General features: G+C 31.6%; 1 protein-coding gene across 4 annotated transcripts in view; it reads right to left on the minus strand.

Moving 5' to 3' along the window:
* Positions 1 to 4,332: 4,332 nt before the first annotated feature.
* Positions 4,333 to 16,096, minus strand: part of LOC121116864 (dynein axonemal intermediate chain 1) — a 47,496-nt gene continuing 35,732 nt past the window's right edge. For 2 of the 4 annotated variants that reach the window (XM_071887646.1, XM_071887647.1), the window contains 9 exons: positions 11,513 to 11,590; positions 10,221 to 10,276; positions 6,892 to 7,008; positions 6,100 to 6,394; positions 5,860 to 6,021; positions 5,530 to 5,798; positions 5,088 to 5,476; positions 4,789 to 5,022; positions 4,333 to 4,726 (listed from right to left, as the gene is read on the minus strand). In XM_071887646.1, coding sequence (XP_071743747.1) covers positions 4,543 to 4,726; positions 4,789 to 5,022; positions 5,088 to 5,476; positions 5,530 to 5,798; positions 5,860 to 6,021; positions 6,100 to 6,394; positions 6,892 to 7,008; positions 10,221 to 10,276; positions 11,513 to 11,590 — 1,784 coding nt within the window. In that variant the 3' untranslated portion in view covers positions 4,333 to 4,542. Of the gene's footprint in view, positions 4,727 to 4,788; positions 5,023 to 5,087; positions 5,477 to 5,529; positions 5,799 to 5,859; positions 6,022 to 6,099; positions 6,395 to 6,891; positions 7,009 to 10,190; positions 10,277 to 11,512; positions 11,591 to 16,096 lie in introns of all 4 variants that reach the window. The other 2 variants (XM_071887645.1, XM_040711163.2) reach the window with 1 other exon arrangement.

Genomic DNA, 16,096 nt, shown 5'->3' on the forward strand with positions numbered 1-16,096 from the left:
TTTCTGGGATCGCAACACCTGGCCCTCCAACTCACCCGACCTCAATCCGTGTGATTAGTACTGGTAGGGGAAGTTGGAGAGGGACGTGTGCAAGGACAGCCACAAGAGCATTGTGGCCCTGAAGGGCTCCATTACGAGGGAGTGGAATGCTGTCGATTCTGTGGAAGTCATCAGGGCATGCAAATCCTTTAGGGGCAGGATGGAGAAGATGGTGGCTGCTGAGGGAGGACATGTTGAATAAATTTATTGACTAATATCATGTCTAACTTTTTCATATTAACAAATACACTCCAAATTCCATTTTTATCAAGCAGGTTGAATTTTAAGATAGTTCCAATTTATCGTGGACACCCTGTATACTCAATATCATAGATCAGGTGTTCTCTGCATACCTTTTTTTCATCTTTCTGTATTTTCTTTTTTTAAAACACCTGTAGTTTCATTTCCCTAATGTTTAGTTGGCGTTGTGCCTTGGCCTGAATTGACATTGCCATTTGATATAAAAATATAATTTACTGAGTCGTTTAAGCCATTGCAAATATCATACAAACCTCTTCTATTTGACATGGGATCGTGCTATTTTCCTATGAGCAACTTTTACTGATCTTATTATGATCTCTTTCTTAAGATTGTGTCTTTCAAATTAGGAACTAATGTTGGATAAAAAAGCCTGTTAGAGAGGTCTTTGTAACTGATTTTGACCCATCTATAGGGTGGTCCAGAACTTTCTATACTTTCTATTGGGTTGAAAACCCACAGACCTTCAAAATACATTCTAAAGCGCATCAAATTTCCCTGACAAATACTCAGATGCCAAGTCTCTAATAATATAATTAGGAAATACGGAGACAACAATAATCAACTTATCGGACTCTTTTGATACATCATAAATTTGAAAAATTGAGTACACTCCCACTAACCATTTTATACTATCAATATTAGCGAAAATAAGAAAGAGACACACGTTGACACATTTGGAGCGATCTATTTTTTCGATAGAGGAATTATCAGATTGAGATTCGTTCGAACGGGTAATTAGCATTGTATTGCCGAAGTCACAAATGAAGGAAATTAATACTTTTAGTATTTCTTTTTAAGTTCTTTTTAGACAATGTGTAAATATTTAGTCTACAAAATATCCAATCTCATAATGCTTCAAAAAATATATCTTACCTATATTGCACATTCAAAACATAATATACGAATAGTTTACGAATCCTCTACCTAACACATAATTGTTGTGTGAGAGTTTTCTGTTGATTCATAAACCTTATTTTCTTTTTCAAGTATCAGATGTACACTTTACGATTCATCTGTATAATCAATATTTTGATGTTACTGTATATACATATAAGCCTTGGGATATAAGCAGAAAGACATGACTAAGAACGTATAATATTGTTAATGTAGTTGTGTTTCAGCATTGAATTTTTTTGTAATCTTCTTGTGGCATCATTTATTATCCATGCATATTGAGGTGCCCCTTTAATATATTTTTCTGAGCTATGCAAACACAAGAAGCAAAAAAAAAAAATTAATTTTACACAAATTATGCAAATTATAAAAAAAATGTGTATTATTTGAATGTATTCAAAGTTTTTTCAGATTCAAACTGTTGGTCAAAAATAATAGAAAAATTAATTTTGAAAGTTATTTTATGATTAAAACAAGAATGAGCACTTGGTAGAGTGCAAAACCTCCACCTATAATCATTTTTTGGCGTAATCTTGAACTTTGACCTTGACCTCTCAAAATGTAATGGCCTCTTACTGTGACCATATATAATCTTAGTAACAAGTTTGATCAAAAAAAAAAGATCCGTAACTTTATTTAGAATATTTTATTTTTTTATTAAAATCAATTATACTAAAATTTTGCATCATTTGGAGGGCTCTACCGGTTTTCAAATTTTTGTCAAAATTTATGCTTTTGCATACTTAAACTGATTGCCTAAAATAATACAATAATGAAAGATATTTTATGATTAAAATCAATGATCCAAAATATAGAATAATAATAGAAGTAAATTAGAGATTATAATCCAGGACAAAACTCTGAATTTAAACTTATTTTTGTGTCCAAAATTTGGCATTTCTGCTCGAAATTGCAATATGTTTCTTAGAAAGCCATCTCTAGAACTAGCGTCAGTTACACTTTGTGAAGCATCTGTTACCAGTTTAACACATCTTTCCACTGATTGCGTGTGACAAGGAAAATCAAAATTTCTAATTTCTTATTTTTGGCCTTGATTAGAAAGTCTTCATTAGAAATATTACAAAGAACGGGTGGTGCTGTAACTTGAAATTCGTTCCACACAATAATGTCGGTGCAGTCTCTGGTATAAAAGTTTTTTTGTTTTTTAAATATTCTGCTTTTAGTGCTAATTTCAGAATCCCTAGAATATATTATTCTTGCAATGCCAAATCCCGAATATGGTTCCGCTCATCAAACAAAATACTGACAATTAAGTTTTCTGGGTGCGCAAAAAAGCATTTCTTTCAATTACAGGGTCTACAACACACCTAAGATTTTCTGGTAAAAATCTAAAGCAAACAATCAGTTAAAAAAAATGCTAAGGTCAATCCTTTTTGCATTTTTTGATATATTAATAACCATACTGGAAGGTAGTCTTTAAAAAGGTAGTTCACAAGCATTTACATATTCTTTGATACATTTTGAGTATTCGAGTAAAGTCTGAGTTTGCAGTAGTAAGTCAGCTGAAGTGTTTCAATTTTCCAGGTTTACAGTTTGCCAGCTCAGGAGTACGGGAACCAGTTGAAACGACTTGACATATTTTATTCAGATATTTTTGATCTGTACTTAGTTGATCGACCACTTTCTTCGGCAATTTTACCAAATTACCAGTCAACGCAGAAAAAGGAACAAAAGGAAACAACATTTGTTTCTTAAATAAACATTTTTTTGAAAGAACCAGAAAGGAAAAAAGCAATGCATTTTGAAGCAAAAAGAATATAAAAAGCTTACGTGTTTATATAGCTCGAAAAATATACATTAACGGGACACCCGAATGCATATACTATACCTCATTATTTACAATGAATAAATTTGGACTGATTTAATTTTCTTTTAATATGTTTTAAGTATTTAATTTAATGAATTTATGGTATGAAATAATTCAATACGAGATTTCCCGTAGGTGTAAAACCCCAAGAAATCCTGGTAGTCTAAGAGAAAAACCCTTGTAAATACTATCTTTATTTTCTGAATACCTTCTCCAAAAAACTCCAATCCAAGCTATAATACAAATTGTGTCTGTAGCTTCAGTAGATTCCTTACCATATTAGAATCTTTTTATTTCCAAAGGAGATATATCATATTATTATACCATAGATGACGTCACTTTATCATAGTCATTTTCCCTTTTGACGATGCAACTTTTTTCCCTTCGCAGAGTTCATTTTTTACCATCAGTAAAAAGGGATCAATCATGGAGACTGCATAGTTTCTTATAAAATAATATTCAAGTATATACTTGACATCCTCGAAGAAATTAGTCGTCGCGTAGTTAACTATATATGGTACAAATATTGATCATGTGCCCCCCCCCCACACACACAAGCTTTGCCTCCAGACTATAGCACTGAAGTACTTATAGGAGGTGTTTGAAATTTATATATGTGGGGGAAGTATTTGACACTAGTACTAGAAGAGGGGCAAACTATTTTTAGCTAATATTATATATATATAATAAATATTGGGGATCAGAGAGGGCTTAGCCCCTCTTTCAACTTTGGAAATGTGTAGGAATCCCTTAAGGGTACACCTACGAAAGGAAAATGCTCTCATATTTTAAGTTAAAAGCTATGCTGTTATTTGTGTGAGGATACGGTTGTAAAACCTTAGCACATTATAGCACCGATTCTTTTGATATTGGTAACCTGAAAATTGTTTTTTTTTTCAAAATAGAGGAGAGAATATCTAAGTAAAATGTGTAACCAGGAGTGTGTATACTAATGAAAGATGGAGGATATCACTGTTGATTTTTTGGAGTAGCTATATATATAAGTTGTTGTTGGACTCAGAGTAGGATTGAGGATCGAAAGTGTAGTCATTCTAACCTATGTCCTTTCTATATATTATGAACTGAAATTTGTGGTTATTTCCCTTTCTCTCATTGCTGCTTGCAGCTAATCTAATGATACGTCATGCTTGCATTTTATTACCCAAGTAATGTTATGCATGTGGAACACCCCGTTTTCCCCCTAATCATCCACAGAAGATTTTGGATGACCGTTAACACTTTTAATTAATGAGTATTAAACTATAATTTAACCCTTTATGAATTAAAGATGATCTGTGCAATACACATGCTTACTTTTTTGAACTCTTTTCAATAATATATTATATTAATAACACGATAAAATATAATGTATTAATCAATAACAATAGATAAATATTTCTAAAACAAGATCTACTAAGATGAATAAAGTTAAACGTGTTACTTTACTAGAAAACCTATGGTGGCCTGAGTGACATATTAATATGGTTCAACTTGAAAAAAAGACAGGTAGTTTAATATATTTAATTATTTTGATGTGCCTTATGAATAGAGTCTGAAGTATCTTTGACCATGGCAAGTAGACTCTCCAACTTTTTCTTTTCTAGTTCCAAGGCCTTTTTTGCATCTTTATTAGAGAAAGCCATTCGTATATCCTTAGTCTGCTTTCTTAGATTAGGAGACAGTTTTAAACATTGGATATAGCCTCTAATATTGGAAAAAGGAATGATGTTTTTTGTTGGATAAAAACAAACAAATAAATTACTCACCTGCTATCTCCAACGATCAAAATTGGATGGTAAGGATTAAAGGATACATGATTCAGCTTAGCTTTTTTCCTAGGGACAACTGGTTGGACACATATGGGATGATATTTATCAGCATGGAGATCAAAGATGTGTACTTTTCCATCTACTGTCACAGCAGCAAATACTGTTGATGAGTAGGGTGCCCAAGCAATATCCCCTACTTGTGAATTGAGATCAAACATAAATAAGGGTTTTCTGGCCATAAGAGGGAAACAAATACAAATTAAATACGTTTAATATATTTTATTCAACTTTCTTACGAGGAACTCTGTTCAAACATTTTGATCATCCATTCTGCAGCACAAGTTAAGAAAATTGACGGAACGTATTTGTTCCAGGCAATTGTCGATAGGGGTGTGTTATGAGCCTGATATGTCATAAGGAATTTGGATGAATATTCTGTGGTACATTTATAAACGAGGCCTTCTTCCGTCCCAACAAGAAAGGAGGCATCATCCTCAGGATTGAAAGCAATGCACCTTCCTCCGTCACGTAGATGTTTGGTAACTTCTGAAAAGTTTTCGAGCTGTCTAGTAAATGGAATCTTGAGTAAATCTGTAAACCAGAGAGCGGTTTTCACCATGGTCCAATTTGTTACTCGACCATCACCGGAAATTGAGTAAAAATTTAAATATCCATCCAAATTGTCCTAGTAGGAGAAAGTGATTAAAACATTGATGAAATGTAGATATAAGTAGCTACCTTTGCCCACTTGACATGCCATACTATGTCTCTATGCTTTCCATTTTGAGCAGAAGAGATGTAGCTGGGATGTTGTGGGTTGTCAAGCTGAAGATTATATACAGCAACATTTCCGTCAGCTCGTCCTGTAACTACCATATGAGGATGGTCTACATGGATATCAACTGTCATGACACTTGAGTCAGAGATGCATAAATACTCGGGATAAGAAGGGTTCTTGAGAGAAAATATACAGATAACACCAAAGTCATCCTTGGCATAAAAATCGTCTAAAAACAGAAGTCATTAAATTTAGATTAAGTCTCAAAAAGAGAATGTGAATTTACTAACAGGAACCATAAGCAGCGGCAAACATATCATTAAAACACGGATTCCAACAAAGGCTCGTGATCTCTAAATTTTTAGCTTTTTCAAAGTAAAACTTCCAAAGGGGCAAGAGTGTTCCTTCATGCTCACGGAATTCGTCAGAGGCATCTTCCCAGTACTTGAAATCTAATAAAAATGAATTGATTTGACTTTTCTTTTCAATTAAAGTACTAGTTGAAACATAAAATAAACGACTTTTTGTACCTAAAGCAATGTCATTGTACGTATTTTGATTTACCATCCTTTCCAATATTTTAGCAGCTTTAAAAAGTTTCTTATTAACTTTATCATTTGGATCAGAGCTAGGCTCCAAATCCAAAAGTTTTTTTAAGGCAGGTGCTGTTTTAGATCCTTTTTCTTCTTTATTCTTGGTCTTTTCTTTTTCTTCCTGTGCTTCTTTGGCCTTTTCATATGCAATATAAGCGTCATAAATTACCCATTGATTGACAGTGTCAGAGAAATTGGACCTTGGTGGAGGCTCTGTTTGAACATCTTGGTTCTTACAATGATAAAGAGTTAGTTTACATAAAAAAATTGGAATATAGGATAGAGATATATAAAATGTCAAATTCTTGCGAGAGTAAATTTAAAAAAAAATGTGTGTTGGTAACTTAGAGAAACGACATTTCTGCTAACAGTAGTGTTGTGTTGAAAACCCAAACATCAATTTTAAAACGTATAACATTAGATTTTGGATAGTGTACCTCAATTTTTATTATTTTTAATCAGTTCTATTACTGGCATTCCAAAGGGCAGGTCCCAAGGAATTATATGACTGGTTCTAAGAATTGTCAGGTTTGGACCGAATAAATCAGGACTGATACAAAACCATCTGACATACATTATTAAAATTTAGTGTTCCTTCTTCACTAATACATTTGAATTTAAAAAATATTGATTAACATCTTTCAGGTTACAAACATATTACACTTTTTTAGAATTTATGATCGTAAGGATTTCGACAATTTTCAGATCTCCAATGATAAATCAACTCACTCTTTGGGAGTCATTCATGGTTTGAGTTGCTCTCTCGACGAATGAAAACTGATTAGTTAGCTTCTTTTCGCTTTGATCATCATCAGATAGAGCAGAGTCCCTTCGTCGAGATGACTTCTATAGGATAAAACGGCATGAGAGTTATGTACACCAAAGTATTTTTTAATTGACAGAAAAGGGAATAATTTTGTGAGTCGTTAGTAATTGTATTTTTTTAGACTAAATAATTTGATTTTTAATATGTAGGGGAGAACCAGATGAGTTTGTGGTCTTGCCATTTCTTTTGATCATACAAAAAATATAAGCCAATACTCAAAAGTTAGAGTCATATTAAAGAAAAACTATCTGGCTACATTTATAAAAAAAATAAAAATATTTTAAAGCATTTGAAGTTACTCAAAATCTCACAAGAATATTCTTGTTTCACAAAAAACTTGTTCTATCTTTAAACAAAAAAGTATCCTATTTTTTCAATTTTAAACTAATTAATGAAATGATTATGATGATTTTTTAATAATTTACACATATATGCATTGTTAAGAAAATAGTATTTTGAATTTTTTTCCTTGGGCAACCCATTTTAGAGCTTAAAATAGCTTGTGTATGAAATCATAACGTTCCACGATGTCCAATACATAAAAAAACTGGTGGCAACTCTTTCTGACATATTTAACGACCCTTGTTCACTCAACAACAATAACGATTTGATCGGTACAAAAAGCTTTACAATGATCTGAGGTATCACAAAAACCAAACTTTGTACTTTTCGGACGAGAAGACAATTAAAGTGGATCTTATGTACAATGAATCGTATGTTATGCTTTGGAGAAGTCAATTGTAATATCTGTCAAGTGTCCACCAGTAAATATCCGGCTTCAGTAATGATTGCTCGGCATTATTTCATCTGAAGTTAACAAAATGAAGAAAATTCGTTTCCCTGTTGGATACAGATTGACAGGCGAGGATTACTTGATAATTTTGCAAGCAAAAGTGCTTCCTTAGGTTTGCAAAAATATAAAGCAATCAAAGAAAGCCAATTATTAGTTTCAACAGGACGGGGCTCCTGCACATACTGCAAAAATCGTGCAGGATTGGATATCTAAAAAAAATGAATATCTGGCCGAAGGACTTCTGGCAACCGCAGGGACCCGACCTGAATCTCATTGATTACATTGTCTACTTACGAAATTGAAAATGATTTCTGTAGATAACTTCCCGGCAGTTTTGAGTCCCTAAAGTAATTGGTTGAGAAAGAGTAGCAATCAATGTCGAAGTACTAAGTTGTCAATGTGTACAAAGGGTTCTTGGATCGAGTGGAGCGCGTAACTGAGGCCAAAGGTGCTTAAATTCATAAATAATATTTTCGAATGGGTAATAAATAAATTCCAATAAGAAAAAAAGCTCTAAAATTCCATTTAAAGTCGCTAGGGGTAATTAATTGTGTTCCAAGAGTTTTTAGCAGCACGGTAAAACTATTCTAATTTATAGAATTTGTTTTATTGCCTTTAGAATGAGGTGAGGTTGTCCCTCCCTGTAGTAGTACTTAAACATGTAATAGTCAAAAATGTACATCTAAAACTTCCGAAAAAGTTTCTAAAATTTAAACTAGGATACTTATAATATGTGCATCTCATTTTTAAACACAAAAGTATTAATGATACACTAGAAATATTTGAAGCGGATCAGAGAAGTTTAATCCGAATAGTTGGTGCGTACATTGATTTTTCGTTGTCACTCGTCATTCGAATTCACCCGGTTCTCCCCTTCTTATAAAAAAAAGAGAGGCAATGTTTGAAATATTGCAACGATTATTTTCCAAAGTAAATTTATATCTTTTTTTTCACATATGTAAATATATAGACAACTGTTGTCTATGTTGTCGAATGATTGTTGTAGCTTGTGTCACAAGAATATCATTGTTTTATTTTCGTGTCTGAAGTCTTTTTTGTGTGTTTGTGTCACATTCAGTCTTGATGGTTACTAAGAGTCTAGAAAACAGCTATAAAACAATCTTACCAGTTTCGCCATAATAAATGATTGAGTCCCTCAATCAAAGTAGGTAACTTTTGTATTAAAAAAGGAAAGAGAAAGAAAAAGAAATAGATAGCTAGTAAGTGTGAGACGGAATCTAAAGTCTCAATTAAAATATCAACTTTAGATTGCATTTGCCAATGCAAGACGAATCCAACTTGCCGACATGTGACTTGAATAAAGCGGATTGATTAAGATCCATCTTTTTGGTTTGTTTTTAAATAACTGAGTTCATCTAGGACCATTTTGAGTAGTGCTCAGGAATGACTCAAAATAATTGGGACACTAGAGCAAATTCCTATTTCAGAAGAGATCAACTGTATTAGAATGACGTCACATATTGATCGAATCATAATCACACAACTTTTAATTGTTGTTCGTTGTTAAAAAGTAAGGCATATTTTTATTTTATTTGGATATATGTATTATATGTATATAACAGGATTATAAAAGGAGTCTTATTTGTAAGGAATTGACTCAAATTTATGTTTATTCTAATCATTTATGAGTGCTGATCAATTGCTCTGTTGATAATCAACAAAGATTTTCGAGGAATCATATCAAAACTTTAATTAGGATTGGTTGGAATGGGTTAATAAGTCAAAAACCTACATGTCTAGACGATTTTGTTTGTATCCAGCCTTATTCAAATATATTTTCCGTTATTCATTTAATTAGCCATTGACCCTTGGCTCCTGGTTCTTGAGACACTGCCACAAGGTTACTTGAGGAGTATTCAGAAGCAACTGGGGTATATGTCTTAAGAAGACAAGAGTCACTTGTTGGCAAGTTGGGAGTCCTATGATTCGAGTAATCATCACTGCATTTGGACGTCTATAATAATTGACACATATATTTATGCACGGGGCGTCTGCAGGACTTTCGGGGAGAACTGAATTCATAAAATTATTTATCAAAATAGTCTTTGAGGAGGTGGATAAATATAATTAAATGTAGATTCTTCGGGGGCGCTGTATAAGCATGATTTCATATCAGCTGGTGCAGAGGAGCTTTATTGCATACACTTATGTATAAACTTAAAAGTATTACAAAAATGAAATTTTAAGGATAAATTCCCTGCAGAAATATCAGGCTAAGAAGAAATTATGTGCTAACAGCGACACACTCTCTCTATCTATATATATATATGTATAGGGCCCCTTAGCCTGCAGAAACCCCTTGCATAATATATGGCTGAAAGTTAAATAAGAGAGTGAATTGTATTTAATAAATAGGCAAAACCAATATGATTGGACCTTTTTGCTCACTTTGGGAGGAATTGATTTATTTGATTCAACCTTTTTCTTATCCTGAACATCTTCATCCGAATCTTCTTCGTCATCATCATCATAGTCTGAAAAATCAAAACCAGAATAAAAGATCAATATAAATTAAAAATAGGTAATATATATATATAGAGCTGTATAAAATATGACCTGTTTATTTGTAAATGTAAAAGAAACTGAAAATTAAGATACTAAACCAGACAGCTTTAAGAATGTTTGAGAAGAGAACAGCTTAGCTGTCATGCAAGCTGCCAATGAGTAAAAAATCCTACTTCGTATCTATGAGGGATATGGACAGGAATCACTCCTGGGGCGTCTGTAGGGGTGGGTTGGAGGGGCTGTATTGCGCCCCCCCCCAAAAAAAAAAAAAAAAAATCTTTTGGCTTTTTATTACAAAATTTAATATAATTTTTCGTTTGAAAAAAAAAATAATTTCCTATAAAAGGCTTACGATTTTTGTAATTTTTTTCTAAAAAAATTAATATGTGACTTTTTATTTGTGAATTGGGGTAGATTTTTTAAATATTTTTTGAGAATAACTCTGAATTTTTGAATTTTTTTTTCCGAAAAAATTGAATATTTTAAATTTAACTTTTCAACTTTTTTTCCAAATAATTTTTATTTCAGGATTTTTTATTCGAAAACCCCCAATTCCTACTTCCCCCCTAAAAAAAATATATATATAATCCTGCGGACGCACCTGTTTCCCGGATGTCGATCCTCAGTACTACTCTGAATCCAACAATGACTTACCTATACAACCTTCTAACAGATCTTCAGTGTTAATCTGCGTATTCTTAGTCAAACAAAACACTTTCAACTTAGATGGTTTTTACTAAAAAATATGATAACAGCTTTGGAAAATAAAAAGAATCTGCTCAGATAGCCAACTTAAAAGAAATATAACCCGCCTCTAAGTCATATTTTATAAAACTCTATATATTGAAGTGCCTGTAATAAAATTGAGAGAGATAAAACCATTTTGTAAAGAGAAGTAATTAGATCCACTATGAAGTATATATATTGTATAAGACTTCCCATTAGAAGAGTTGTGTAGTAGGATATAGTACATTTAAATAAATAAAAAAGACCCTAAAAAGACTTGGTTTGAAAATAAAAATTAATCAAAGTAATGGAAAGAAAGAGTGTTATGAGAAGACTCAATAAATGGTGATATGAAAAGTGTTCTTGCTCAAGAAATACATAGTTGAAAAAAGAGTGTGACGATTATTTGACAGAAGTAAGGACTATGCTACAAACATATACATACTAAAAGAATATGAATGTCAAAATTTATAGATTACCTTCAATCACTTTGGGTTTTTGAACATGTCTAAGGATAATTTTCTCCACCTTGACTTTATTGGCCAGTCCCTTGAATCCTTTTTTTAAGAAAAAGAAAAACACATACAAAGGCATAATGCATTAAGAAGGAAACAATAAATAATTTAAAGAAAAAACTTGAAGATTAAAATAAAATAAAAAGCCAAAAAGTTGGAGTCTTAGTTATTCATTTAAGCTTTGAGGCCTCAGTAGTGTCCTCCAATATTAATAAACTCAGTAGCGAAACAATGGCCTTATTATAAATTTTGTCCAAATTTATTTGACTACAAGAGTACTTTTTGTTCAATAGAGGGCGTTGTGGGCCCTATGGGTGTTAGTCTACATCTAACTACACAGACTCAATGAATAAACAATAGTGATATCACCAGCGACATAGACGTACTTGAATGGACTTCAGGAAAAAAAAGTGGGAGAAGGGAAGGGAAGGAAAAAAAAAAAAAAAGGTTGTTTTAATTTTTTTTTTTTTTTTGTAAATAATCAGGAATTTTTGGAAAAAAAAATTAATATTTAAAATTTAATTTGTGAAACAGTTAAAACCATAAAATTTAATTTTTGAAGTTTTTCAAAAATTTAATTTTCTGTAAATAGTTATGGATTATTGAAAAATTTTCAAAACAATTTAATATTTGTAATTTTGTTTTTTGAAATTTTTTTCTTAAAATTTTATTTCGTGTGAATAGTTATAGATTTTTTAATGTTTGTTTCAAAAAAAATTTAATTATTTGATTTTTATCAAAAAATTCTAAAAAAACTAGAACTAGAACACACACCAATACTAATTCACAAGATTAGTTAGGTGAAGAGACGAACAAATATTGAATACTTTGCATGGAAAAATGATAAAACAACGTCATCTGCACTGGTATCTGAGAAGGGACATCTCACGGTAGGGAAAGGGGTTCTCGTCGTCAAATAAGTTTTGACATTTAAACAGACACATTTCGAAGCTTTTTTTCGATAGCTTTGGTTTCCTCTGATTCATTACTTTGTTTTTCTGCTTCAAAAGTATATTCCCTCAAAAACCAAAGATACTTAGGCCCCAATTGATAAATAATTAACAATTATAATGACATAACTATAAGTTCATTAACTGAAAATGCTGTTTGTCAAAAATATTGTCGGTTAGATGCAAAAGTTTGTTTATACACTTGTAACTAGATTATAATATATGTAATAAATGCAGTATATTAATTAATAAAAACCATTCACATTCAATTAACTTTTTTACAAAGTGATCTCAAGTTACTCCCTTACACAATTATATTATATGTATGTTATCTGAGCTTGTGGCTACGTATAGTGTAATGAGGGCTTATAAAAAGAAATTTGTTGTCAAGTTTGAAAATATATTGGATACAAGGCAGTTAATAAATTTACCAAAAAGAGAAAAATAGACAGTCAAATTGTTTTATTTGTTTTCATTATTTCCCTGGATATTATAGTATTACAGTTAAATACAATTGGTGTAAATTACTCAAACTTGTCTAAAATATCTCTTGAAAAACTCGAAAAAGTTTCAACTCGAACCACAAACACTCGAAATATTTTTATGAGTCTGAAGTAATCAAGTATGAAGTTATTTAATTTCGACATTAAGGAATATCAAATTATCACTGCTAAATATAAAATTATAAATAAGCAAGGTTTTGCCAAATTCCGGTTCAGCGGTTCTCTCTGTTCCAGTTCTCTCATTTCAGCGGTTTCGGATTTGGTATCGGTTCAGCTTTATCGGCCACGGTTTCTTTTTTATACAGTCTCGACCCAGGAAATGGTATTAGATACAAAAAGGACCGCAGCTACCTTATATGCAGAGTGCGTAGTACTCCCAGTTCCAGCAGGCCCCCAAAACCAAAATTTAAGGTTTCTTAACACAATAGTTACAAAGTGGGAGCCGTTAGAGGAGGCTAGGGGGGAAGGTGGCAGGAAAATGAAGAATTGAAGATTGCTTTCAGGGTGCCCATACATAGTACACATGCTTCGTATAAAGTGGGCCTAAGCTAAAAATGTATTAATTTAGAGGCCCTTGACATAGTAAAGTTAAGGAAATCCTTGCTTCAGAAATATTATAGTTATCGTATTATAGGGGCTTGACAAGCTAAGTAGTAGAACTGGATCCAGAATCTACTCCAGCCTTTTTTATGTTTCGTTTTGGAGGAAAGGTTGTGTCGTACAATAAGGTAAGGACGTGTTTCATTTACATAAAATTATGTACATGGAATATTAAAAGGTTCTAAATATACAAAGAAATACAACAAAATAAAATAAGCATAAGAACCGAGACCGATAAACAATATGTTGCACTCATGGACTTTGTCGGTTCCCGTTCTAGTGGTTCAAGAACTGGAACCGCTAGACAGATAGGAGCACAACCTTATAAATAACTATTCAAAATAAAAGATACTAGTGGCGCCAAATCTACAATTATTTTTTGTGTATTCAATCCTAACAAAGGATAGGAATGGTACCATAACCTACAGATTATAATAATTATAAAGTTATAACTAGTTGTATGGCCTGCCACACTCTTATTGTTTATAACTAACAGTTTTAACTGAGCAAGCCAAGGACCACATATTTTTTGCATGTTATAATCGTTATAATTTATTTTAGAGCGTAGTATATCTTTTGTGGCCTTTGGACCTTTGAGTTATTTCTTAATAGCATAATTGTACACGATTCTAGATGCTACTTCAATCATGGGAATCTCAAACTCAATCATATTAACTCGAATGCAACTTCAAACTTAATCCATCGTATCTAAGAAATTGAAGTTAACTTACAATATGTATATTTCCTTCTCTAGGAACGACTGGGACACATGCCTACAAACATTGATTTTAAGAGAATTAAATCTCCGGAGTGCATTGTCAAATTATGATGTCTCGCTCAATCAATTCAGTTAATTTGAAAATAGTATAGTCAATTTCCACAACAAATTGTCAATAAGTGATTTTAAGAGGATAATCTGTCTTTAGAGCTCCACATTGTTAGATAGTCCATCAATTAATTTAATATTTATGAAGAGCTAAATAAATTTGGATAATAAAAAAATATACTTTGTTGTTAATAATAAGTCCAACATAGTCTGTTTTTATATTTTAATACGTAAACTACCAAAGAAAAATCTTAGTGACGGCCCTGATTCCGAATTATAATTTTATGAAATTACTCTTTTTCTTACTGAACTCAAATTTAAATAGGAGGACTTGAGTCACAAAGATCTTTTATTTTCAATTATTAACAATTAATTTTTTTAACGCCATTTGCATTTTGATATGATTCAATTTTCACGAATCACGAATATTCCAGTATTAACTAGCATTATTAAACCCTATTCATTTTATTAAATATAACTATTTGTGGTTAACTTAAGGGATAAATGTTGTTAAACGAATAAGTATTCGGTGAGATTTTAGTGTTTGAAGTCAAAGACTAGAGGGGGAATGTTAACACACGTTAGATGAGTTAGGCACTACTAAATAATCTCGAATATACAGTAGTTTCTGATTGGGGTAACTTAATATACAAATAAACAAGAATTTTTTATATTATATATATTTTTTTATAAAATTAATCATTCCATAATTTGTATTACTTGCTATTAATTATTAATAATCACTGTTGTTTCAAAGTACCATGCTCTGCCTTAACTTGTTCTGCAGATGGGGCAAGTTGGAATAAATAGTTGCTTATTTCCATTAAAAAAGTAAGTAAATATACTTAGTACTAGAACAACGGGGGTTTTAGAAATGAGCCCACCTGTTGTTAAGCAATTCAAATTACTCAACTTATCAATGATAATTATACCGTCTGGGGTGGGGGGGAGTTGCGTCATCAGAAGTCTAATATTTATATGAAGCAATAGTTTTGTTTTGCAAGTATTGGTGGTTCTATGTCAATTTAGTATAGTACCAGTATACCAAACAACACTACTTGAGTAATATGTCAAATTACGCATTTCGTGTCAACTAACCCCTCCTCCTACATACATTCTTGAAGTGTGCAAAGGAATTGAGAACTATCCATGTAATAATAATAAATTTATAGAGCTTGAATAATTGATTTATTAAAAATATGCAATTTGAACATTCCAGAATTATTTGATAAAGCGCGTAAATAAAATAAGCTTTGTACTCCCTTTAAGAAAAAAGATTATACTGATAAGTGAATAAAAAATAATTTTTTCATTCATACGTAGCAGAAAATAGAAAGATAAACAGAAGGCCTTCAGTCATAATATTTAAACGAATAAAAAATCTGAATTAGTATTGATTTCGTATAAATACTCACTCATTATTTCAAATGTTGAAAGGTAGAACACAAATTATAATATAAAATACTTTACCTTTGATTCCTAAGACAAAAATAATAATAAACTTATTGTTAAAATAAAGGGACTCAACTCGACGGAAATCACTTAATATATATAAATAAATAAATAACCCTTTGAATCACTTTGATTGAAATAGTTGTCATTTAAAAGAAGAAAAATAATAGTTGAAATGTATTTAAGAAGGATTAACTTTTAAATATTAGTCTTTTTA

This window comes from Lepeophtheirus salmonis, chromosome 4 (genome assembly GCF_016086655.4).
Source record: "Lepeophtheirus salmonis chromosome 4, UVic_Lsal_1.4, whole genome shotgun sequence".
In the NCBI taxonomy this organism is placed as follows: domain Eukaryota; kingdom Metazoa; phylum Arthropoda; class Copepoda; order Siphonostomatoida; family Caligidae; genus Lepeophtheirus; species Lepeophtheirus salmonis.